The 26,266-nt window shown below is 50.2% G+C and overlaps 1 protein-coding gene across 1 annotated transcript in view; it reads left to right on the top strand.

The window, feature by feature from the left end:
* Window positions 1–26,266, top strand: part of LOC142570571 (glucose dehydrogenase [FAD, quinone]-like) — a 143,765-nt gene that overhangs the window by 51,274 nt on the left and 66,225 nt on the right. The window contains exon 4 of the mRNA XM_075678943.1: window positions 7,927–8,113. Within this exon, the coding sequence (XP_075535058.1) occupies window positions 7,927–8,113 (187 nt within the window). The remainder of the gene's footprint in view (window positions 1–7,926; window positions 8,114–26,266) is intronic.

The following is a 26,266-nucleotide window of genomic DNA, read 5'->3' as shown; positions in this document are numbered from 1 at the left end:
TCAATCTGCTTTGTTTTATTTTTATACTGATCGTTTATCTTCATTTCTTTTAAGTCGTGCAGGCTCCCCAAGCTCAATTTTTTTATTCTACTTTACCTATTTAAAAATTGTTGTCCTCCTTTATTTCACACTTCGACCTACCCAGTTTTTTGCCACTCCCCTAGAATGGGTAGGTGCCCCTATATTTAAGAGATTTATTCATTACGATTTGGAATAACCCATTCATTTCTTGGCCAATCCCCCATAGGATCCACATACGTAATTGGAGGCAACAACGAAAGCAACATATCGAAGACATACATCTACATTAAAATTTATTAGGTCTCGTTCCCCTCCTTTAAGTAGTCGAGGTTGTCTTCGATCCCAGTGCTGAACGAGCAACCAATCTTCCCTGGAGCTGCACTCAGACCGCCTGGTGCGCAAGCCTTCAAACAAAATGTAGGAATCCAGTGGCTCTTCTTCAATTCAGCCTACAGTTCCAGTAGCTCCGCAACAGTTCCAGCAGCTCCAGCAGGTTGTCTCTGTCCCTTCGCTCGTCCCGTCGTTTAGCGCTGTTTTTATTGCTCGTAATCATGAACCAACCAGCCCGAATGCGTACTCGTTGTAACGGGTAATTTCTCCACTGTGTCCTGAATCTCCTGTGCCAAAACGCCGTAATTCAGAACACGCCGCAGACAACGGATGGCACCTGAAGAGTCGGTGAAGATGTCAATGTGTCTACTAGACGGCGGAAGCAGCGGACAGAGGATGGATATTGCGTCTCGGATTGCCAAGAGCTCCGCCTGTGTCGACGGTAGGCAGGGGAGCAAGCATACGAGCAGGTTGCGATTTCTGACAATATTTCCAGACAAGCGATAGCCATGGTGACGTGATCAACACTCACACTAGCGGTGAGATACGCTACATGTCTGCTCGAAGAGCTTGCACTCGTAGCTGATGAGCTATTTGCTATTATAATCGACCCTCTAAGGTGGCCAATGGATCGTGTGTGTATGCGAGTGAGAGGCCGATTGTCCGTAACTTGCTGATAAAGCCATGGTGGTCGTGGCGAGCAGGAATCGCAGGGCATCACTGAACCGTCTGCCATATACTTCTCAAGAGCTGCAGCTTCCGGGATATTATGGCACTTTGCGGAACGAGCTTGCCGACGCTGGTGTACCAGTTCGTCTAGCGTATTTAATTGCGCTTCGGCCTGGAGTGCGTGAATGGGCGTAATTTGTGGGAGGCCCGTAATAACCCGCATCGCTGCTCGTTTGATAGATTCCAAGAGGTCCCACTCTGCTCGTGTCATGTGATGAAACTGGGCTTGGTATATCAATCTTGGCTGTAGCACAGTATTTATGAGGAGGCGGGCGATGGCGGTTGTGGCACCACCTGACTTTTGAGAAATCGTACGGATGAGTTGCAGCATTTGGGATGTCTTCTGACGTGCTGTGCCAATCCAGGGGCAGCGGAGCCGGAATCGTACAGGTCCAGGCCGAGGACTGGGAGTGAGTTGACGATTGGAATTCTGATTCCGTGCAAGACAAGGACGATAGGGGTGGTGTTAAACGCACGGCGGCCGCGCGCATTCGCGACCGGAAGCAGAGCCGTCTTTTGAGGCGGCAACGTGAGCCCCAGAAAAGAACACCATTGATCTGTAATTGTAAGAGCGAGCTGCGACCTTGTGGTTTGAATTTGGAGAGACGGGTGGACGGTCCAGACTGTGATGTCATCCGCATAAACGATAGCGTGCAGGTCAGCAATGTCGCCCAATCGCCAGGCCAAGGGTAGGAGGCTAATGTTGAAAAGTGTGGGGGCCAGCACTGACCCTTGCGGTGCACCGCGATGTGGCCGAAAGGATCTCACATTCTCCTTGTTGATGCGGATGGCGATTTCACGAGATGTAGGAAAGGTGTGAATAAACTTGCATATGTGGGCGGGTAAGTGAATCCAGCGTAGCACTTCAACGAGGGCAGCGTGGCTGACGTGGTCGTATGCTTTGTGCACATCCATGCCGAGCACGGACCTCACACGGGTCGATCGGCCACCAATCAAAACCATAGAGGACAAGTGACCTAGGCCGTTTTCTGCACCAAGCTGGGGGCGGAAGCCAACTTGCGACGGATGATACCAGTGATGTACGTCTAGCCACCGCTGGAGACGGTTAGCCACCATGCGTTCCAACAATTTCCATAATGTACACATAAGAGAAATTCGTCGAAGGTTTCATATGTTGTCATGAGGTTTGCCGGGCTTTGGGATGGCGATTATAGCTGCTTGCAGCCAGTGCTCTGGTACTTCTCCTGACAGCCACGCAGCGTTTAACGAGCTAAGAACATCTTTCAAGGTGGCTCCTTCTAGGTTTTTAAACGTCTCATAGGTCACGCCGTCAGCACCCGGGACAGTCTTCAATTTGGCTTGGTCTATTGCAGCGAGAAATTCAGCCACCGTGAACGTAGACTGCATCCCAGCGATAGCGTGAGCTGATGGGAGTGCCCCTGCACTCGGCGAAAGCGTAAATGGGACGGATACCACAGGTGGCTGCGTATCATAACCAGGAAATAGTGCCTGCGCTATGTCAAATGCAAAGACGTCTGCGGTTTTTGCTAGACGCGCTGGAACCCGGGTCAGGAGGGCGGCGACCAACTTCCATTTCTCGGAACGTTCTCCAAATTGAGGCGGCGCTTGTGGTTGGACCTGGCGAAGAACAGCAGGCCAACCAGCGTTGACGTGAGAGGCAGCGTTCGCGACGTTTAGCTGCAGCTGTCAGCTGGCGGTGGCGGAGTTGAGCCTCCACGGAATCTGGGTGTCGGCTGGCATGAACCTCTGCTTGGCGACGCTGTGCCCAAAGCTGTAGGAGCCGAAGATCTGGCGCCGGACGAGATTCCTCGACCCATGACGTTAACGTGGCTGTTTTGCCCGCCGATTGTAATATTGGGATGGGGTCGAATAGAGGGGCGAGAGCGTCCCTTGATAACGAAGCACGAAACGTGTCCCATTCGATCACCCTACATTGACGACGGAGGCGGTCGGTTTTCTGACGGGCTAAGCCGAGCCGAATGGAATGGTGATCACTCCCCGAGCAGTCCGGTTCCCGATGCCAGGTAATTGTCTGATGGCCCAACCACCAGGCCAGGTCCGGTGAATACGCTGGCATTCATGGATGGGTGAAACGTCGTGTAGGCATGGATGCGTCATTATCAGATTAAACTTGTTCTGGGTTAGAGTATCAAGGATGAGATATGCACGTTCACTAGACACAGAGTACCCCCCCTCACGGTGAGGAACATTGAAATCACCGATGATGAGAATAGGAAAGCCAGGATGATGCCGGCGAAGCCAGGTGTTCCACCCTAGACGAAAACGGGGCGCCTGTCCCGAGAAAGGACGCACATAACACGACACAAGCACAATAGCACACTGAGAGAGTTGCACCTTTACAGCCACGACCACTTGCCACGCAGTGCACCATGTCACCATAGGTATAGCCGCCTGAACGAGGGAGGTACGAACATATATAGCTGCTTTGCCGGGTTTATCACCTGACCGACACGCACGGCGGTCTGGGATGGAAGGTGTTGCGTAGCTAGTAAACCCCGAGATTCGAGGAAGAGAGTTCTGCTCTTGCAGGAGGAACGCCCAAGCTCGAAGTGAGCCCAAGCGAATGCGTTCTCGGAGCTCGCCAATCTTGTTAGCGAGACCCCGACAGTTCCATTGAATTGCATATGAAGGCGGGTTGGATGCCATTGTGGCAGCCATCATAATAAGTGCCCCGCAAGAGGGGCAGTTAGGGCCTGTAACTGTTGCACAACATAACGCAGAAGCGATGCCGGGTCGGAGGCGAGTTTAGGCGCAGGTTCACGCACAGATGCAATACCTGACGCCGGCACTGGTGAATGGTATTTATGAGGCGTTCGTGCCGCCGATGACCTATTTGTTGTCGACGAAGTGTTCGCAGTGACAAGGCGGTTGCGGCGAGAGTTGAGTTTGGATAATTCCGTTTGCAGTCTTTCGATGTTGCGATCGATGTCACCCAATCCTTCTGAAGTTCCTCCTGGGCCGTTGTAGACGCACGGTACCTGTGACGAGTCTGGCTAGTAACATCGCTGTAAGTTGCCTGAGGAGTAGATACCCCCTTAGATGATGAAGGGTTATCTTCCTCGATGGCTTCATCCTCTTCTGTTAGCGGAGCGAAGCGGTTGGGATACACTAACAGGTCCTGGGTAAGCGGAGTAGGGCGAAAAGTGCGACCACCGCGCTTACTTTTCTGAGCCTTACGTTTCGTTGGGCAAGCGCGATCCAACTTGTAAACGGCCATTATAAGGTTAACGCTTCCAAGTTTATTACATACTCATCAGATTATAACACGAGACGAAGGCATGCTTTATCTATAACCCCCATCAACGCACGGAATAACTGTTTCAAATATTCTTTTTTTCCTAGGACAATAACAGACTGGAATAATCTTAATTCTGATATTGTTACCCAGAACTCCTTATCAATGTTTGAAAAATGCTTGCAAATGTTGTGAATTCGTGTGCGTTATCTGCTTGCATGTTTTTTCTTGTATGTTATGTATTCTTCACCAATGTCTGAAAATGCCTGCATATGTGATGAATTTCGCATGTGTTTACACGCTTGTATATTTCTATGTATAGCCACCCTGCTATGATCTGATTTCAGATCGCAGTATCTATAAATAAATAAATAAATAAATAAATAAATAAATAAATAAATAAATAAATAAATAAATAAATAAATCCATTATTGAATGGTCGCTGGATTTGCATAGACCGCATCGGAATGCTCGGGAGGTGTTTGGCTTATTTGTCTGCACCGGAGCCGGGTTAGGGCACGATGCACACATGTGGCCTTGTTGTAGGCACTGGTAACAGTATACTACGCTTGGGCGGTATCATCATCATCAGCAGCAGCAGCAGCAGCATGGTTACGCCCACTGCAGGGCAAAGGCCTCTCCCATACTTCTCCAACTACCCCGTTCATGTACCAATTGTGGCCATGTTGTCCCTGCAAACTTCTTAATCTCATCCGCCCACCTAACTTTCTGCCGCCCTCTGCTACGCTTCCCTTCCCTTGGAATCCATTCCGTAACTCTTAATGACCATCGGTTATCTTCCCTCCTCATTACGGGTCCTGCCCAGGCCCCTTTCTTTTTCTTGATTTCAACAAAGATATCATTAACTCGCGTTTGTTCCCTCGCCCAATCCGCTCTTTTCTTATCCCTTAACGTTGCACCTATCATTCTTCTTTCCATAGCTCGTTGCGTCGTCCTCAATTTAAGTAGAACCCTTTTCGTAAGCCTCCAGGTTTCTGCCCCGTACGTGAGTACTGGTAAGACAGCGCTGTTATAAACTTTTCTCTTGAGGGATAACGGCAACCTGCTGTTCATGACAACCTGCTGTTCATGATCTGAAAATGCCTGCCAAACGCACCCCAGCCCATTCTTATTCTTCTGAATATTTCAGTCTCATGATCCGGATCCGCAGTCACAACCTGTCCTAAGTAGATGTATTCCCTTACCACTTCCAGTGCCTCACTACATATCGTAAACTGCTGTTCTCTTCCGAGACTGTTAAACACTACTTTAGTTTTCTTCAGATTAATTTTTAGACCAACCCTTCGGCTTTGCCTCTCCAGGTCAGTGATAATGCATTGCAGTTGGTCCCCTGAGTTACTAAGCAAAGCAATATCATCGGCGAATCTCAAATTACTAAGGTATTCTCCATTAACTCTTATCCCCAACTCTTCCCAATCCAGGTGTCTGAATACCTCCTGTAAGTACGCTGCGAATAGCATTGGAGAGATCGTATCTCCCTGCCTGACTTCTTCAGTTATTGAGATTTTATTGCTTTTTTTATGGAGGGCTACGTTGGCAGTGGAGGTGCTATAGATATCTTTCAGTATTTTTCCATACGGCTGGTCTACACCCTGATTCCTTAATGCCTCAATGACTGCTGAGGTTTGGACAGAATCAAACGCTTTCGCGTAATCTATGCAAGCTATATATAAGGGTCGGTTATTTTCCGCACATTTTTCTATCACCTGATTCATAGTTCGTCGGGATCGACCCCTGTTACCACGTAGCGAGAGATGTCCGTGCCAGAGAGCAGGAATGCTTGAAAGGGCAAGAAGCGTCCATTGGGAAGGATGTTTGCTGCCAATGTGCACAGGAAACACACTCTCTCTGGGGACGGCACCCACACCGACACCGTGTTGGAGGCGCGGTGATATGTGTAGCCTGAGAAGCCCGTCTCGGTGACGCAGGAAGCGAGCGTTTTCTGAAGGGTCGTCATAGGGATGTCTTCTATGTTGCAGCCTTCCTTTAGACGGATGGCAACTTTGTGCGATCCAGGGGGGCTGTTAGATGGGCGTTCCAGGAGAGCGTCTGGATTCAGCAGACACGGACGCCTCTGGGCAGTAGCAACTGACGAGGCAAGCACTGGAGACGCGCACGGTGATGCAGCGTTGCACAGAGACGCCTGTGTTCACAGGTCCCCTACCTCATCTTCCATCGTGTCTTCGTTGGTGGCGGTAACCGACTCAGCAGCGGGAGTAGTCGCTATGATCTCCACAGCTAACTCTGCCGCAGCTGCTCTTTGCTGCGTGGCGTTATTGCGCAGTGGCGGGATCGCTGTTCACGCGATGAGGCGGCTAAGCCTAAAACATTCTGACTCACTCCCCCCGGATGCTCCCGGGGGCCGTCGATGGCTCGGCTTGGTGCCACAGGTGGACTGGCTACAAGCAGCGGCCAGAGGTGGCGGAATTTCAGAGTTCCAAACGGAAAAAGCACTTCAAAAGTCGGAGCTGCAGGAACACACGGCCGACGAAATCAAGCGCTTGCAGTGCCCCCCCCCCCCTCCCCGAGAGTAACTGCTCGCGCAAGTTTCGTCAATCCCTCCTGAAGTCCATATGATACGCCCTGGTATTCGCCTACGCCCATATCGCGAAGGAACAAATAGCTGCCGTGACGTGCCCGCAAGTTCCGAGCCCACATCATATGCCAAAGCGAACTTACGTTCAGGTTGCCACTATAGTGCCGCCGTCCGAGCAGCCACCAACGCAGGCACCTGCAATGCACGATACCCTGAATCCTATCACAACCGTGCCGCCAAAACTTCAGTCTTGCAGCACCTGGAGCCCTTCCCGACGTGTTTACTATTGCTGCATGCGTGGGCACATTTCATGGTTTTGCTGACGCCGACAACAGCATGAAAGGAGTAGCTATGATGGATTTGAAAAGGATGAGTTTTCTGACTATTTACCACAATGATGGCGCTAGTACTACAATTATCCGGGACGTTACCCATCTCCGCAGGAATTCTATGTTGCCGGTTCATTGCCTTTCCCGCGTTGCCCCCCTTCATCACCGATGCGGCGCTCCTCTTCCCCCCTCCGACCAGCTACTCCAACCTCCGATCACCGCCAAACACTGCAGCTTCAGGAGGGAAAGCTGCATCCTTCGGAAAACATGAAACTCCTTAGGAGCGCCTGTCAAATGTACTTTTGGTTTGTGTTGATTGTGTGCGAACTCAAGGCTATGTTGACACGGGTGCATTGCTTTCTCTTACTGGTACTGACTTGTGTTCCCGCTTGCGAAAGGTGAAGGCACCATATAATGGCCCTCCCCTTCGTTGTGCTAATGCATCTCCTATTCAGCCATCCGTGCTTGCACTGCGCGTGATGATATTATTCACCATAATCAGTTTGTCGTGCTGTCTCTTTGTACCCATGCAATAATTTTAGAATAGGATTTCCTGTCTTCAGCAGATCTCATATCCTGCCGTCCGTGAATTTTTCATATGATCATCCGATATCGCTGCTCACAGCCTGTGTTTCGTCACATCTACCATCCATTTCATTCACCCGGGCAATGACCATACTCGAACACTGACTTTCGTCACTGCTAAAATTATTTTTTTGCAGATTAACAGATACCCGCGTGGCAAGGTGCTCGGTGGCTCGAGTTCCATCAACCACATGATCTATGCTCGAGGAAATCGAAAAGACTTTGATGCATGGGCATCTGAGTATGGCGCGGATGGCTGGTCATACGACGATGTGTTGCCAGACTTCATCAGCATTGAAACGTCGTACCTGGGCATCGACAATGGTAAGCGACGACTACCCGACATAGTACGCATGTAGTACATGGGCATTCACCTTCTTTCTTCGACAAGCGCAAAAATGCAGCTGGGATTGCTGATTGTTTACCAAGAGCCAGGAAAACGCAAAAAAGGACTCGTTAAGGAATGGACCGTATAGGCAGAGATGTGTCTTTCAACAATACTTAAGACAGAAACAATAAATTCAGTAGCAGGTTGATGGCTAAACATTTATATCCCAGGAAGCCGGTTTGAACTAGCGCTTATTTTAGAACGGCGTGCATCACATGGCTGCACAGTACTACTTGCACCAGAGAGAGAAGGCGACGGGGATTGGCTTGAGCGGGTGTGAGTTTTAGTAGCATCTTGCCCAGGAGGTTAACCGTACTTATCGCGACCGCCCTTCCGTAGCAGTACGGAATATGCATCGTTCGTTTTTGTTTATGGAAAACCTTTATCGGATCCTAAAGAATTTTCATCTCGTGGAAATTTCCTATTACTGGAGAAAATGAGCGAAACGTGAGTTTGGGTTTAATGGCAATCTATAATACGCGTTTATCAAAGAATAAGCGGGACAATAAGGCGCGCAGCGAACAACACAACCTCTTCCGACTGCTGTGCTGCATGTTGCCCTGTTATTCTGCTCTAAAAATCGAAAGCTTCAGCAGTAAATTACATTCGCTTCACCCTCTTACCTAAGGGTTGAAATATGCTGTGAGGTCACCCACCGGTCATCTCACATAACGTATGGTACTATGTACAGAGACAATGGCTAGAAGCCTAGACAAAAAAGACGTTGAAGCTTGTACAGCTCGCTTGAGTGGCTCTGCCGTTATTATTGCGATAGCAATTATATGGACACCCCAGACGCATTCATGCCGTCGCCGTCAGCATCGCCGTGAGGTTTCGTATTAGTGAAAGCCTGTGAGAGTGAGCTGGCGAACGCGGTTCGATCTCGCGTGCGCGAGTGAGGAACTCGGCCCGGATGCGTGCGCTCTCACGTGGTGCGTGAGGCAGGGAGGTCAGGCGACGGAAGAGGGGCGCTTTTCTCCGGAGGCTGCTTGGGTGCCTCGATGTCCTCGCCCGCCGCTCCGCACTGAGTGGAGACAACCGGGGCGTCTATACGGCGTTGGCCACGCGAATCGCGGATGCCGTAGTAGACGCTTTTGTCGGACGCCGTACGGACACGTTGCCGGCGCTCGTGCATCTTGAAAGCAATCTGCGACGTGGCCAAAGTGCGCGCGCGCGCGGGTCTAATCTTCAAAGCGATCTGTGATGTATTGTGATGTATTGATCTGTGATGTATAGAGTGCGCGTATTGACGGTAGCTTCGTGCGCGCTGTGCTTTCGGCGTTTCGTTCGCGTTGAAGCGGCAGTTGCACGGAGGCCAATTCACTTGTGGCTACTGTCGCGATTCCGAACTCCAGAATTTGCACAGGAAGTTTCCGCTGTCATCCAGCGAGATTTATCCATGTTTACCTGTACGGGAGTGATACCGTGCTGGTTAGTTTAGTTAAAACGCATTGGCGGGCTACATGATTTGAATCTTTGAAAGAATGCGTAAGCGCGACGGAATAAGGACCTAGCAAGAAGCAGACAAGCAAAGACAGCGCTGTCGCTGTGTGTCTGATTCTTTCTACGTCCTCGTTGAGCCACACTTACTCATCCTGTGACTGTTAATTTAGTTACTAAGCGAATGCTTAGAAGTTTATAGGGCCGATAAATCTACTATCCTTACTTCGTACAGCTATCTACTAATTTGCTATTGCAATCAGTGCTTCTCCTTTCGGGCGGAACCGCGAATATTGTTTCTTATAGCCTGGTAATTCTACCGGCCAGAATTGTTCAAAACATCGGACGAAACTAAAACATGCCTTCAGCATTAGATACCGATGGAGGTCTCGCGGAACCGCCGCTTCTAAAGGAACCAGAATCAGACAAGCTGACCCCAACGAGAGCTCTACCATTACCACCCGGTGACAGCCAAAGGATGACATTGGGTTTGAAACGCGAGCTTGTTTGGCCAAACATGCATGGCAGCAAGTGCCAATTTATTGTGCAGTCTGCGGACGACTCAACCATCGTTGGTGAAACCAGCACGGCAAATCTTACTGACCTATATATGGAACGTGGCTGGTTTCCGGATTGTGCGCCATCTCAATAACAGCACGGTGAACACCCCAGTGTCGCTCCCACCGGCATCTAAAAGAGCTCATCTACGGCAAGTGAATCCCTGCGCTTTGTACTCTGATATTGAAGCGATTTTTGGTAATGATTCAAGCCTCAATCAAAAGCCACTTCATTAGAAAGGGAGCATTACTTTTGTATTTGGAGGGACAAGGGTAAGCTAACCTTATAGAAAGCAAGGGCATGTGCGGCACAGAAATATCTGCACACGTGCTACACCATTAATTTAAAGCAGGTACATAACTGAGTGTCAAAATGATACTCGAATGAGGATCTGCTGACTTGCCTGAGACACCAGGGCGTTTACAGTGCAACAAATTGTATGTGGTGGATAATGTCGTCGATTATTACACGCACAGTACAAAATGCGTAAGGGCGGATAGAGTACCCTTGAGCTGCAACCAGCAGTGGTTCATCGTAAGGCGTTGTAAGTTTCCTGAGGCTTACAACGCCTTACGATGGACCACTGCTGGTTGCAGCTCAACAGGACTCTATCCGCCCTTTCGAGTTTTTTACTGTGCGTGTAATCATCGACGACATTATCCACCATATACAGTTTGTTGTGCTGTCGTCATGCTCGCGCCAGATTATTTAAGGATGGGATTCCCTTGCGACTGCTTCTGCTGCTGTATGTTGTGGGCAAGGTGTCGTACACATGACTGATACCGAATATTCGCTTGGCAATGAAAAGTACCAGCCACTTCGTCTGCTCGTTGCAGAAGATACCGAGCAACTTCCAGGCTCTCAGCAAATTCTGACCATCACCTCTGACGTCATCAACTATGGAGATGCGTTAGTGTTACCTTCTCCGCGTTGTTTCAGAAAAGGGATAGCCATTGTATCAGGCCTAGTTAGATTTGGCAATGGGTCTGCGCTTCTCGCCGCAAGGAACGCAACACCCGAGAAAATTTTCTTTCCTAAAGGTGCCACTTTGGCTTGCTTTGTTGATTCCGAGCCTCTTTGTGTCCCTCCACTGAAGGCGGCTCCTCCTTAAATCACTTATGCTGGACATTCTCTCTCTATCTCCGCTCTTGCAGCCGTGATCAGCCCCGACTTAGCTCCTTCACAGACGCAACAGTTACTCAGTTTGTTGAAGAGGAATGTAACTTCGTTCTACGCCCATTCTTCGAAATTGGATCAGACTTCCTTCTCAACGCATCGTATTCAGACCGACGAGAGATGCATCGCATGTTGCCGGCCGTATCGGGTGTATCTAGCCGAGCGCAAGATTATTGAGGAAAACGTCGCCGACATGCTGCAACGTGCGATAATCCGCCCGTCTCCTAGCCCTTGGTTGTCTCCCATCATTTTGGTCAAAAAGAAAGATGGCTCCGTGCGATCTTGTGTCGATTACGGAGCGCTCAACAAGATTACGCGCAAGGATGTATACCCTATGCCTCGCATTGACGATGCCCTCGATTCTTTGCAAGGTGCCGAGTACTTCTCCAGCCTTGATCTGCGTTCAGGGTATTGACAAATTCCGATGCACGAAGACGACAAAGAAAAGACAGCGTTTGCAACCCGAGATGGCCTTTACAAGTTCGACGTTACGCCCTTCGGCCTCTGCAATGCTCCCGCAACTGTTGAGCGCATGATTGACACTGTTCTGCGCGGCCTGAAGTGGAAAACATGCTTGTGCTATCTGGACGATATCGTTATTTTTTTATCGACATTGTCGCAGCACCAGCAACGTCTAGACGAGATTCTGACGTGCCTCGCTAACGCTGGTCTTCAGCTCAACACCAAAAAGTGCCGTTTCGCAAGCAAGACGATCAAGGTGTTATGTCACATTATAAGCAAGGATGGTGTTCGACCTGATCCTGACAAAATCTCGGCAGTGCTTTGTTTTCCTCGACCACAAAAGACAAAAGAACTACCCAGTTTCCTAGGCATGGCTTCTTATTTTCGTCTATTTATACGCGACTTCGCCTCTATAGCTGCTCCTTTACATAACCTACTTCGTTCTGGTGCTCCCTTTGTGTGGTCACCGGAATGTGAATCTGCCTTTGACCAACTGAAGGGTGCCCTCACATCTGAACCAGTCCGGTATCGTTTTGATGAGACTGCACCCACAATTCTGCATACGAACGCTAGGGGTCATGCAATTGGTGCTGTTCTCCTCTAGCGAGACACCTCATTGCCTCAGAGAGTCGTTGCATATGCAAGCCGCGTACTAACACCTGCCGAGAAAAACTCTACCATATCACCGAGCAGGAATGCCTAGCCGTCGTTTGGTCCGTCCCCAAGTATCGGCTTATCTCCACGGCCGCCATTTTAGCATCGTTATGGACCATCACGCCTTATGTTGGCTCTCCACACTCAAGAACTTGTCAGGACACCTTCGTCGCTGGATTCTTTGTCTGCAAGAATATGACTTTGAAATCACCTAGAAGTCTGTTAAGAAGCACCAAGACGCAGACGCACTTTTTCGCTGCCAGCTTCCTACAGCCGCACTCATCAATGACTCCTCAATCACCTCCATGGACGCAATTACTGGCGTCTCTTCAACAGCCATTTTGTCCGTCGCCACTCTTGACCATCTCACTTCAGAGAACCAGGAATCATTTTCATCTGAACAACTCGCCGATTCGTACTGTCGACGTATTATATACCGCCTTCATGGAGCTTCGCGCCCGCCTATAGCTTACACAATTCAAGCTATAAAACTCCATGCTGTACCGCCATATCCGTCATCTTGATGGTCAACGCTGGGTGCCCGTACTGCATCGCTGTTTTCGTGCTCGTGTCCTTCAGGCCTCTAATGATGATTTGACTGCTAGCCACCGTGACAACCAGAAAACTTACGACCGCATAAGGAGTCGCTTCAACTGGCCTCGCTTGTATACCAGTGTGGCGAAATGCGTCTCTTCCTGCGCCATTTGTCAGCGTCGAAAGCGGCCAACATCAGCTCCTGCCGGGCAGCTACTACCGGTCTCATGTCCTGCGGAACCGTTCGAGGTTGTTGGCATTGATCTCTATGGGCCCTTTCCCATGACTCCCACCGGTAGTCGATGGATAGTTGCAGCCGTCGACCACCTCACGTGCTATGCCGAAACAGCTTGTGTCAGTTCTACGTCTGCTTTCAAAGTTGCTACCTTCATTCTTTAAGTCATATTCCTGCGTCACAGCGCCCCTCGTGTCCTTCTGAGTGACCGCGGAAAGACATTTCTTTCAGAACTGGTAGGCGAAGTACTCAGAGCTTCTGGCACAACTCACTAGACTACTTCAGGTTACCATCCTCAGACCAACGGCCTGACTGAGCGGTTTCATCGTGCGCTTTCTGACATGATAGCCGCCTATATTCCATCAGATCACAGAAATTGGCACGCCGCGTTGCCATTCGTCACCATCGCGTATAACACCGCCGTTCAACGCACAACCGGTTCCTCGCCATTCTACCTTGTTTATGGCCGTTCGCCCAGTTCTTTCCTCGGCGTTTCTTCATGCTCTGCCCCTGTCAGTCCATCTCCATCTTCCTGCGAAGGATACGTTTCCTGCTTTGGACATTGTCGCCAGCGTGCCCGCTTCAACACCGAGGCCGGACAACGGGACCGCAAGGATCATTATGACGCATGTGATCGCATAGTTTTCTACCAGCCCGGCGACGAAGTTCTGCTCTGGACACCATTTCACACTCCTGGGTTGTGTGAGAAGTTTCAGTCCCGCTTTATTGGCCATATACCGTCGTGGAAATGACTTCTCCCGTTAATTATCGTGTGACCTCCGTTGTTCCCTCAACTGACCGCCGTTGCCGTTCTACCGAAGTGGTCCACGTTTCTCGTATGAAGCCCTTCACGTGGCGTTCTCCGTACCTTTAGGCTGCGGCCAGGATGGCCGCTCTCATGCGGGGGAAGGTAGTCTGGGCATTTATTCTGCACTTCATCATCTGTGTATTATCATCATCATGTGTGTGCCCTTCATCGTGCGGTTAGTGGCATCGTCATAGTGGATTGGGCTGAAGGTCCTTCGCCATGTCTCTCAGACTCAGTAAAGTCGGCCCTTACTGTGACGTCACTGTATATATATATATATATATATATACGCAATGATATGAAGATGTAGCGCGTCGCTGGCACCAAGCCAATGCGCTTCCGCTATCGGAAGAGAACGAAAGTCTCTTGGTAGGTGCTTACGGAGCCGTGCCGATGGTGACGGAATCTGGGGCAGTGATTTTGACGGCTCACGCGCTTCTTTTTCCGTGTATTTCCCTTTCAGAAAGAGATAATAGTATAACATGAGTGTCATACGTTGCTGTCTCGTGCATTTAAATGTGACTTTAAATAAACTTTATATCCCATGCAGCCCTGAGAGTAGGTGTAAGCGGGGAAATGTTCCCTTGCTATCTCTCTCTCTCTCACACACACACACACACACACACACACACACACACACACACACACACACACACACACACACACACACACACACACACACACAGAGAGAGAGAGATACGAAGTATGTTAGCCCGCATTCACGTTTACATGCGTCAAGGCATGTACACACGCTCAAGAATGCACGCAGGCACAAGCAAACGCACATATGCTCGCACAGGTATACACGCACTCGTGAGCACGCAGACTCAGATAGGGAGACGCACACACGCGCTCACACGCAAATGCAAGACCGCATGCCCGCACGCTTAAGAGGCACATTCTCATATACACTCCCTCTCCCTCCCTGCTGTCTCACAAAAACATGCGCATGTGAACAGGCTGAATCACACTCGCTCTGCAATTATTGTTCAAACTCCAGCTGTTATAAATTGCTTTACGGTTTAAATTTGGCACTTGAAGTAAATGCGCCCTCTGCCGAGTGGGTGCAAAACCATTTGCTGTTGTCGCGTGAAATATCCGCCCATCCCTGACCGAAACGCAGCTTTAACGCACCGCCAATAATCCGATTAAGTGTCATAAATGTTTATGTTACTAGAAGGGACTACCCTCTCGGCGCAGTCAGTTTAAACTTGTTGAAACTCGGCCGATATATGGAAAAAAAAATTTCTTAAATTTCGCGCGTTCCTCACTCATGTGCACCGCGGTGACGTTCCACAGAATGGTGAAAGTGCAATACCCAGAATTCCTGAGTATGTCCCACGCGCGATAGTTTTTCTTTCTCTTTGTTTAACGGAACACAAAGACATGCGCAAGCTTGTCATGTTGACCAAGCAATAAAATCTGATAATAAAACGATCACATCATGAGCAAGTCATTGCTACGTTTTAGGAAGTAAAAATCGAAAACATAATATTTTAGGAGCTGTCCTGCTAAAAAAACACAATCGAAACCAAATCTTTAGCTTTGTATTTTGGCTATCCGGTGGGAGTCTGTCAAAACTCAGTCCTATGTGGCGTTAAATATAATAATGTCTCGGATCATAGTACTGAACCGCTGCGAACATGACTCGGAACGATGGGTGCGAGCGAATAAATCACTCGGCCAGGGCGTTCAACGCTTACGCAGTGATACGCGCGGGTTTTTATAGATTTCACGTGAATTTTCACGATTGCGTTTCACAAATCGTTTTCAAGAACAGTGTTACGCGATGTGCAGACAGTCGAGAACGGCAGCCATCGAAAGCCGAGTCTCCGCAGTGCATACGCTGCAGCGGCTATGGGCACGTTGCAAGTGCTAGGCGGCGCCCTGTCTTTCGGACCCCTAGCGCCATCTGACGAATAGTTGCTCAAATGTGGTAGGATTACTCGCGAAGCCAGCAGCTTGCGCTGCGTGTTTGACGCGCTGTTAAACGGCAGCGATCGCGCGAAACAGCGTGCCGATATTAACTTTAGTCGGGTTTCGGGAATCAAAAGATCTTGCCAGCTTTTTTCGTGGAGAGAATTTGGAGAAAGGAATTCGTCAATTTGAAGCGGGGCACGTGTACGACGTGAGGGAAGTGCTGAACTCACACGGATCGGAAGTAACTGCTAGGTGTATTCCGCAAACGAAATTTAAATCACCGCATCAGCGAGATGCGTGTAGCTCAGCGTAAGTTACGTCGTTATATACGTTGTGGACGCATGAAATTATTGCTGACATTGATTCTTGCACATCGGCGATAGCAGACAAATCTTAGCGGGGAGCTGCGATTTCCGTGCTGATATCGTAGGGAAGAGCAAGCACACCGCGGTAGTTGGCCTGTGCATACAGGACGGCAAATGCTACTCTAAAACATCTCAACCAAGATCGTGGGGCGTTCCAACATCTTTTAAGACCTATCCGAGGTATTCGAATGTTGCTCTCCCCAAACACAAAAAAGTGAGGCACTTACCAGTTTTGTTAGGCTACACTGGGAAAATATTTTCGCCCAAGTAACTGGAAGTCCGACACTTTTTATCTTGTTGCGATATTTCAGTGCCTGAAAAGAAGGTTCCAATAAACAACGTCGTCAAATATTTTGGTGATCTCGACTGCCCTCTAGTTGATATTGACACGTGTACTTATCTTTATCGAGCGACCACGTTTCGTCGCCTAACGAATGTTACCGCACAGCGTGGGACGCGCCTGCATGCATCCGAAGTTTCTGGAAAGTTATCGATGCTTCAATTCCCTGTCTGTTGTCGCCGCACCTTATGTTATCTGATTTCATCGCCTGACGCGAATGGTGTAGAACTTTGTGGAAGGCACGCGGGTCCCAACGATTAGTCTGGAACATTTGGCGATTGATTTATAAAAGCCGACCCGCTTGACCCGTTGATCAGGTTTTCGACGATCGCCGACCGTGTTCGCCGCTATCGTTGTGCTATAAGTGTAGCCTGTTTTGTGGGCACAGGTTGGGCCAATAAATGTTAGTTTTGTCGTTCACAGTATTGTTACTGTATTCTTCAACGTCACCACCACGTCACATCTGGTGGAGGTGCTAGTGCGTTCATGTACCGAACGTCCCCGCAAAGCCGCGATCCAAGCCCGAAGCCCAAGGACAAAACCAACATCGCCCAGGACCAGCGTGCTAGCCGCAGACTGCAAGGACTGCCCCCAAGAGCACGGGCTTCTACCTGAGACGACCAAGAAGATTGTGGTCAAGACAACTCCAATGGCTACCGCAGCGTCCCCCGTTATCCTACAACAACCTCGGGACCCACCAACCTTCCATGGAGCAGTGAATGAAGACCCGGAATCCTGGCTGGAGACCTACGAACGAATCGGAACTTTCAACAACTGGGACTCCGACGACAAGCTGCGGCTTGTATACTCCGCCTTAGAAGACGCCGACAGAATGTGGTCTCAGAACAGGGAGTCGACTTTGACAAGATGGAAGCTGTTCCGTAGCGCCTTCCTGCGTACCTTTACAAGTGTCGTGCGAAAGGAAAGGGCCGAAGCTATGCTGGACGCCCGAGTGCAGCTACCCAACGACAACGTTGCCATCTTTACGGAAGAAATGAGCCGTCTGTTCCGCCACGCCGGCCCGGATATGCCCGAGGAGAAGAAAGTCCGCCTACTTATGCGTTCTGTGAAGGAAGAAATTTTCTTCTGTCTTTTCGTAGACTATCAGAGCGGTCGTGCGGGATGAGCTACAGAAGCTGTTCCCGTCATCACAGCCTCAAATGGGCTCGATTGCCGACGCCATACGTGAGGAGCTCCAACAACAACTTGGAGTAGCCCCTGAATCGCCGCAGCCTGAACCGCAAGCGATGACATACGCCGCTGTGACCCGCCGTCACGTTCCTCCTCCGCGCCCACGGCAGGGCCCAGTGACCACACAGTTCCGTCGTCCACCACCACCCCCGCCGCCAGCACGCCAAACTGTCGCCCCACGTAGCATTATAAGGAAGACGGATGGTTGGCGCGCCCCCGACCACCGTCCGCTTTGCTATCAATGCGGAGAAGCCGGGCACATCCACCGTCGCTGCCCTTACCGGGAGATGGGACTCCGAGGGTTCGCCGTAAACGCGCCGCGACCCTAGATTGACGAACGACCTCGCGATATCGCCGCCAACTTCGCCGCCACTCAGTGGAGCTCTCGACAACGGTCGCGTTCGCCATCACCAGGCCGCTACCTGTCCATACAGCGCCGACCATACACTGGCTCAGCCCGGGGACGGTCAGCGATCCCATATCCGGAAAACTAAAAGCAGCAACCAATGGAGGTGTGGTTGGTGTTCGTCGAACTGACGAAGATCCTCCACCGCCGACGAAAACGATGAAGAGACTATCTCGACGACATAACGACACGCCGCCGTCCCGACGAAATCAGGAAGCCCAGACTACACCGACAAAAGACGACTTGACGACGCGACGTTCCAGATTCAGTTCAACACGACGCAGCCGTGATCCAACGCCAAGACCTAACTGCAATGCCAGACAAAGAACCACCGACCTCGACGTGCTTCTCGACGGCAACGCAGTTACCGCCTTAGTGGACACAGTGCCCGATTACTCCGCAATGAGTGGGCACATCGCCGCCCATTTGGGGAAAGTTAAAACTGCATGGGAAGGCCCTCAAATTCGGACCGCTGGAGGACACCTAATCACGCCGACTACAATCGGCACGGCAAAAATTACCGTTCATGACCGGACTTACCCTGCCACTTTCGTTATCCTCGCACAGTGTTCGCGAGATGTCATTCTCGGCATGGCCTTCCTGAAACAACACGGCGCAATCATCGACCTGAACTCGAAGTCGATAACGCTGTCGGAAGATCGAGCGATACCGCCGGAGAGCTTTCGTAGTCACCCTGCCTTAAGCGGGCTCGAAAGTCAAGTCAGCAACCCGCCTCGCTCCAGCATTGCCATTTCCGTCGGCACCAAAACACCTGCCGACGTAGAAGGCGTAATCGAGAGTCACCAACGTCTACTGCTAGGCCGTGAAATTTGCGTCGCAAGAGGGATCGCTCGACTGCATGGAGGGAAAACTGAAGTGTTGCTGACAAACTTCAGCCAGGAGTTCAAGCACGTCAACAAGGGCACGACGATCGCGTACATCGAGGAAATTCTGGAAACGAGTAATGCGTTTGTCCTCTCGGATTCCGCCGCATCTACCCCGACGACCATGGTTCCCGAACCAGACTACGACATTAATCCAAGTCTCCCCGTGCTTAAGAGGCAGCAGCTCAGAAGTCTACGCCGACCATACAAAGGCTGCTTTTCGGCGTCATCGAGGATTCGACAAACACCAGTCGCCAAGCATCACATAATCACCGAGGAGTGCGCTCGAACACTCCGACGGAGCCCTTACCGAGTTTCTCCGCAGGTACGTGAAGCTATAAGAGAACAAGTCGACGAAATGCTGCGCGACGACATCATCCAGCCGTCGAAAAGCCCGTGGGCATCTCCTGTTGTCCTGGTGAAGAAAAAGGATGGAACCTTACGTTTCTGCGTCGATTATCGTCGACTGAACAACATCACAAAGAAGGATGTATATGCGCTACCACGGATATACAAGGCACTATATCGGCTCTGCAACGCAAAATACTTCTCGTCGATGGATCTCAAGTCTGGCTACTGGCAAATAGAACTCGACGAGAGAGATCGCGAAAAGACCGCCTTCGTCACCCCAGACGGCCTCTACGAGTTCAAGGTCATGCCATTCGGACTGTGCTCGGCGCCTGCAACCTTCCAGCGCGTCATGGATACGGTGTTAGCAGGATAGAAGTGGTAGACCTGACTTGTTTACTTGGCTGACGTCGTCGCCTTCGCCAGAAATTCGATGATTACCTTAGGCGGCTTGCGACAGTACTAGAGTCCATCAAGTCATCAGGGCTCACTCTGAAGCCAGAAAAGTGCCGCTTCGCTTACGATGAGCTTCTGTTCCTGGTCCACGCCATCGGCAAGTCTGGAGTCCGCCCCGAGCCGCAGAAGACAGCTGCCGTAGCAAAGTTCCGGCAGCCCATCGACAAGAAGGCAGTGCGTAGATTTTTCGGCATGTGGGCCTACTACAGGCGATTTGTCAAGGACTTTTCACGCATCGCTGAGCCGCTGACACAACTAACTAAATGTGACGCCGAGTTCAAGTGGGAAACGCCACAGGCCGACGTATTTCAAGAACTCAAACGACGCATGCAGTCGCCGCCCGTACTTGCGCACTTCGACGAGCACGCCGATACCGAAATCCACACTGACGCCAGTAGCCTAGGCCTCGGTGCCATCCTAGTCCAGAGAAAAGATGGACATGAACACGTGATAGCTTACGCTAGCCGCTCGTTGTCAAAAGCGGAAGGCAATTATTCTACAACCGAAAAGTAATGCCTCACCATCCTTTGGGCTACAACAAAATTGCGCCCTTACCTATATGGAAGGCCATTCAAAGTGGTCAGCGACCATCACGCGTTGTGTTGGCTAGCTAACTTAAAAGACCCTTCAGGACGGCTGGCGGGGTAGAGCCTCAGACTACAAGAATACGACATCACTGTAACCTAGAAGTCCAGACGAAAACATTCAGATGCCGATTGCCTATCACGCGCCCCCATTGACCCGCCGCCGTAAGATGACGAGGATGATGACGCCTTTCTTGGAGTAATGAGCGCGGAAAACTTCGCTCAACAGCAACGAGCAGACCCGAAACTAAAAGGCCTCGTCGATTATTTGGAAGGGCACACCAACGTTGTCCCTACGGTATTTAAGCGCAGATTGTCTTCGTTCACGCCTCAGAACAACCTACTCGTGAAGAACTTCTCACCAGTCCGCGCCAACTACCTTCTTGTTGTGCCGTCGGCGCTCCGTCCAGAAGTAGTGCACGCCCTACATGACGATCCGACCGCTGGACACCTCGGTTTCTCCAGGACCGTGTCGAGGATGCAAGAAAGGTATTACTGGCCACGCCTAACCGCCGATGTCGCCCTTTACGTCAAGACATGTCGAGACTCAGCGACGCAAGACACCACCGACAAGGCCAGCGGTATTACTACAGCCGATCAAGGCTCCTTACCGACCTTTTTAGCAGATCGGGGTGGACTTGCTGGGACCGTTTCCGACATCAACGTCCGGACATAAATGGATCGTGGTGGCGACGGACTATCTTACCCGCTTCGCTGAAACTAAAGCTCTACCGAAAGGCAACGCAGCCGAAGTGGCAAATTTCGTTGTCGAGAACATTCTTCTGCGACATGGTGCCCCAGAAGTCCTCATCACCGACAGAGGAACAGCGTTTACAGCAGAGCTCACCCAAGCCATTCTGCAGTACAGCCATACAAGCCACAGGAGGACAACGGCCTACCACCCGCAGACGAATGGTCTTACGGAGCGGCTGAATAAGACCCTCGCCGACATGCTAGCAATGTAAGTCGACGTCGAACACGAGACCTGGTATGCCGTCCTGCCGTACGTAACATTCGCTTACAACACGGCGGTGCAAGAAACAACACAGATCACGCCGTTCAAGCTAGTATACGGCAGGAACCCGACGACGACGCTAGACGCCATGCTGCCACACGTCACTGACGAGGAGAATCTTGACGTCGCTACATATCTCCAGCGCGCCGAAGAAGCCCGACAGCTCGCCCGCCTGCGGATCAAGAACCAACAGAGGACTGACAGCCGACGCTACAACCTCCGACGACGCTTCGTCGAGTACCAGCCCGGCGACCGTGTTTGGGTAGGGACCCCGATACGCCGACGACGACTGAGTGAGAAACTACTGCGACGCTATTTCGGACCCTACAAGGTCATCCGACGTAGTGGCGCACTTGACTATGAGGTCGTGCCAGACGGCATTTCGCATTCACAGCGGCGCCGCGCATGATCTGAAGTGGTCCACGTGGTGCGCCTTAAACCCTTTTACGGACGCTAACGAACTTCCTTATTTTGTTGTTTGCTTTGCTACGAGTGCTTTTCTTTATTCCCTTCCTTTGTTTGCAGCATCGGGTCGATGCTTTTAAAGAGGGGGGTAATGACACGTGTACTTATCTTTATCGAGCGACCACGTTTCGACGCCTAACAAATGTTACCGCACAGCGCGAGACGTTCCTGCATGCATCCGAAGTGTCTGGAAAGTTATCGATTCTTCTATACGCTCTCTGTTTTCGCCGAACCTTATGTTATCTGATGCCATCGCCTGACGCGAATGGTGTAGAACTTTGTGGAAGGCACGCGGGTCCCAACGATTAGTCTGGAACATTCGACGATTCATGTATAAAAGCCGACGCGCTTGACCCATTGAACAGTCTTTCGACGATCGCCAACCGTGTTCGCCGCTATCGTTGTGCTATAAGTTTAGCCTGTTTTGTGGGCACAGGTTCGCCCAATAAAAGTAAGTTTTGTTGTTCACAGTATTGCTACTGTATTCATCGTCACCACCACGTGACAATATGCTGGGCGCAGAAGTGTATGCCAGCTGCAACCCCTTCTCGTAGCTCTCAGCAAGCCCTGGCGCTGTTTGAATGGGAGACGACTGGGAAAGAGTTCCACATCTTTACTTCGGTAGAGTGTGGAAACAAATTGCTTTGTTTGCTGCATATGCTGGTACGCACTACAGGTGTCCCGTTCCTGCTATCGTTACTGTAAAAGCAACGAATTCAGCGTTAACGCATTTGGCATAACGCCGGAACATAAAACAGTCTGCCGTCGGACAAGCGCGAGCCAGCATTGACGCCGTTCTACTTCATACGGTGGGCTCGGAATCTTGTAAAATTTGGTCCTAGTGAGTTGGTGTACGTGCCGTTGCAGGTCACTACGCAACAGCTCGGGTTGCACTTCAACATTGCTCAGAAAAGGCAACAGGTACGCGCGAAAGAGTGCACAGACAGGCTTTCCGATCGCAAGCGGGCCGGTCGTATCCTGCCAGTTGCGCGCTCGCCGCCGCGAGGGGCGTCCTAGCAGGCGCGGGACCTACGTTGGCAACCTGCCTATATTAATAGCAGTTCTGATTTGATCACAGCCACCATTTCTGCGTCGAAAATTTTGTGCAAATTTTCGTCCTTCTTATAGAATTCAATTCCTGAATATTTAATTGCTCTGGGAACGAAATTCTAGCTTTTCGTAGCGTGATAACTGAATGTGTCCCGCGTGGATTCTTTTTCTAGAAGATGTCTGCGACACGCCTTTTTTAATAATCGAACTGCACCTTCAATTATTCGCGAAAAACCCGCTATTTCCACTGAAATCGCGTTTGCTTCGTGCCGCGGCTGCTTGGGGCACTAGTTGGTACGTGTCCAGAAAAGCCGGATATGAGTTCATACAATCAATTGTAGAGGAGAAAAAAATCAGTGCCCTTCCACTCTGGGAAGAACGATGACCAGCGAAGCTGTGTATGTGGGACCCTCAATGACGAACTGCACCTCCACCGCGAGTTGGCCCGGCATTGCACTAGCTCCGGCATCGGCCCACGTATGGGGAGGGTTTTGCTTACGACACGAAAATGTCCTTGCAGGGTAGAGGTATAGAACTTCGCTGTAAGTACTCCCCTTAGCGCCCATGAAGTGAAATCGGTAGCCACAAAGGCGCCGATTTCAAGACTACATCCACAATTGACATGATTCTCAACCTCGCTCTGTATGGTGGCGCCATCTACATTAGGTGCCTGTAAATGCATCCTCTCACGCAACGTAAATGTTGCGCTAAAATATTATTAGTGGTCACATTTTTAAAATTATATAAATGAACTTTGCACATTGTTCAAACAGACGTGCTGCGTGTAAACGCTCGTTTTCGCGTTGTACTTTGATTATTTTTAGCTTCACAAATATTACAGCTGGCAACATGGTGGCGTCCTTGCGGATGTCCGTTTCGTTGCTCAGGTTCTAATCTACAGCCACTGTGGTAACACTAATAGCAGGTGCACACCGGGGCCATCAGCCCGTGTCAACATTGAAAAAATGCTGGACTCATAACAAGCCGCATTCTATACCAGCTGCCGTTCATATCACCATCAACGAGCCCTTTCGAGTGCTTGGAGTCAGTGCATAGAAAGGGGCTCCGTTTTGCGATCGGTGCTGCGGTGATGACTTCAAACAAGGTCGCAATTGAAGCTTCGTTGCTGCAGCTCCGCCGATTGGCACCCCAACTGTTTCCGGCCACTGTGATCAAGAACGCCATATTACTTTCACATGGCTTAATGGCCCTGACTTTATGCCTCTGAACACCTCCCTGCCGTTAAGGTTTGAATTCTCTAAACGGGGTCATCTGGACCCGCCGTGGTCTTTTGAATATGTTTCGCGCCACGTCAGGGTACCGCAAGTAGCAGTGAAATGCACCATTAAAACGGCCGAAACGAACTTTTTGCCCTGTGCCATTTCAACAGAGGATATCCACTTGCAAACCACAGACGGGTCGACGTGCGTACGTAAGGATAGCTGCGGAACGGCATTTTGTATACCTTGGTTTGCGGTCGGCTCGAGCGCTTAGATTAGTGAAGTGCAGAAACCGCGGCAGTCACCACCACTTTGCGAAAAGAGATGATCTACTCTGTACAAGATGCCGTTGTATTCTCGGACTCAAAACTTGTGCAACAACGGTTATATCGCGGCCTACCAGACGACAGGTGTAATCGGCAATCTCTTGCCCTTATGCACATGGGATAGATACCGTTAATGGATACTGTTAACGGATTCAATACATACTGTTAAAGTTGGAATTTGAACGTCGTGAGAAAGCTCCAAAAACTCCACATCAAATATATGTGATACAAGGACACCCTCGCGAAGACCCTAACCTGCTGCATCTTATAAGAGGTTGCAATAGTTGCCTGCGCTATGTTTCTGCCTCGTTTTCTATGTTCTATTTCTACATCCGATTCCCAGTTTTCTATCCCGCCGTGGTGGCTCAGTGGCTATGGTGTGAGGCTGCTGAGCGTGAGGCCGCGAGATCGAATCCCGGCCACGGCGGCCGCATTTCGATGGGGGCGAAATACGAAAACACCCATGTACTTAGGTTCACGTTAAAGAACCCCAGGTGGTCCAAATTTCCGGAGTCCTCCACTACGGCATGCCACATAATCAGAAAGTGGTTTTGGCACATAAAGCCCTGTTTTCTAGTGCAATGCAGCAAACAATATATTCCGTTCTAGTTCTCCACTCAGAGGATTTGCCCATTCTTTCGTCCCTGTTTTTCTTCTTCCCATCCGTCATGGTGGCTTAGAGGCGATGGCGTGGCGCTGCTAAGCATGAGCTGATGTGTGCGATTGGTTACCGCGGCTGCCGCATTGAAATGTGGGCGAAGCGCAAGAACGGCCCTGCACCGTGAACTGTGTTGCACAGTAAAGAACGTCACATGGCCAAAATTATCCGCATTCCCGCATTGCGACGTTCCTCATATTCAGATAGAGGTTTTGTAACGCAAGAGGCCAGAATATATCCTACCTTTTTCTGGCTCCAAGCTTATACAGAACCTCACCTTCACAAACCCATGATCAGCTGATCACGGAAAGGATATGCGGTGTTGCTTAGCGCATGATGCTATAGTCTGTATCGATCCCGCTTATGCGTATTGTGCCCTATGAATACCTTAGTCGGCCCAGCGTTACGTGGTTTTGCCCTGGCATTTCGGAGCGCTATCTTGTGCCAACTTTCAGTTTAGCAAATGCGGCAGTGTAGACACGACAAAGATACTCACAGTTTCAACGTGACTTGAGCACCTTTTACGCATTAACCAGCTTTGTCAGGCTAAAGTTTAACATAAGGCTCGAACAAAAGGAGGCGAAGCATTCATTTGTGCATACATCTATCTTTGAAGTATCTGCGAATGCGTTTGCAAGCGAAGGCTTTGGAAGTGCCGGATGTCATTAACAAAACGAACAAGACATGAATGAAACTATTTATATGCCTGAAACAGCGAAACACTACTACGAAAAGCATTGCCAACGGTGAGTTAACGCTACAGTGCACGTTAGCAGTTTCAAAACCTCTTGGAACGACAGAAAGCTGAGCTAGTTGGTAATGATTCATTATGCAAACAAGAATTAAGTGATGTCCATTGTGTCGTCCACTTCTCTACTCTTGTGTCCTGTCTGCACGCCTCACTTCTTTTTTGCATAATCAAAACCTCTTTCTTCTCACAAAAAAGTAAACAAAGGCATGCTAACACAGCCTTCTGATAACCGTGATCTGGACT

This window comes from Dermacentor variabilis, chromosome 2 (assembly GCF_050947875.1).
Source record: "Dermacentor variabilis isolate Ectoservices chromosome 2, ASM5094787v1, whole genome shotgun sequence".
Lineage (NCBI taxonomy): Eukaryota > Metazoa > Arthropoda > Arachnida > Ixodida > Ixodidae > Dermacentor > Dermacentor variabilis.
Note: the sequence above shows the minus strand (reverse complement) of the source record. Positions and strands in the feature narration are given on the sequence as shown.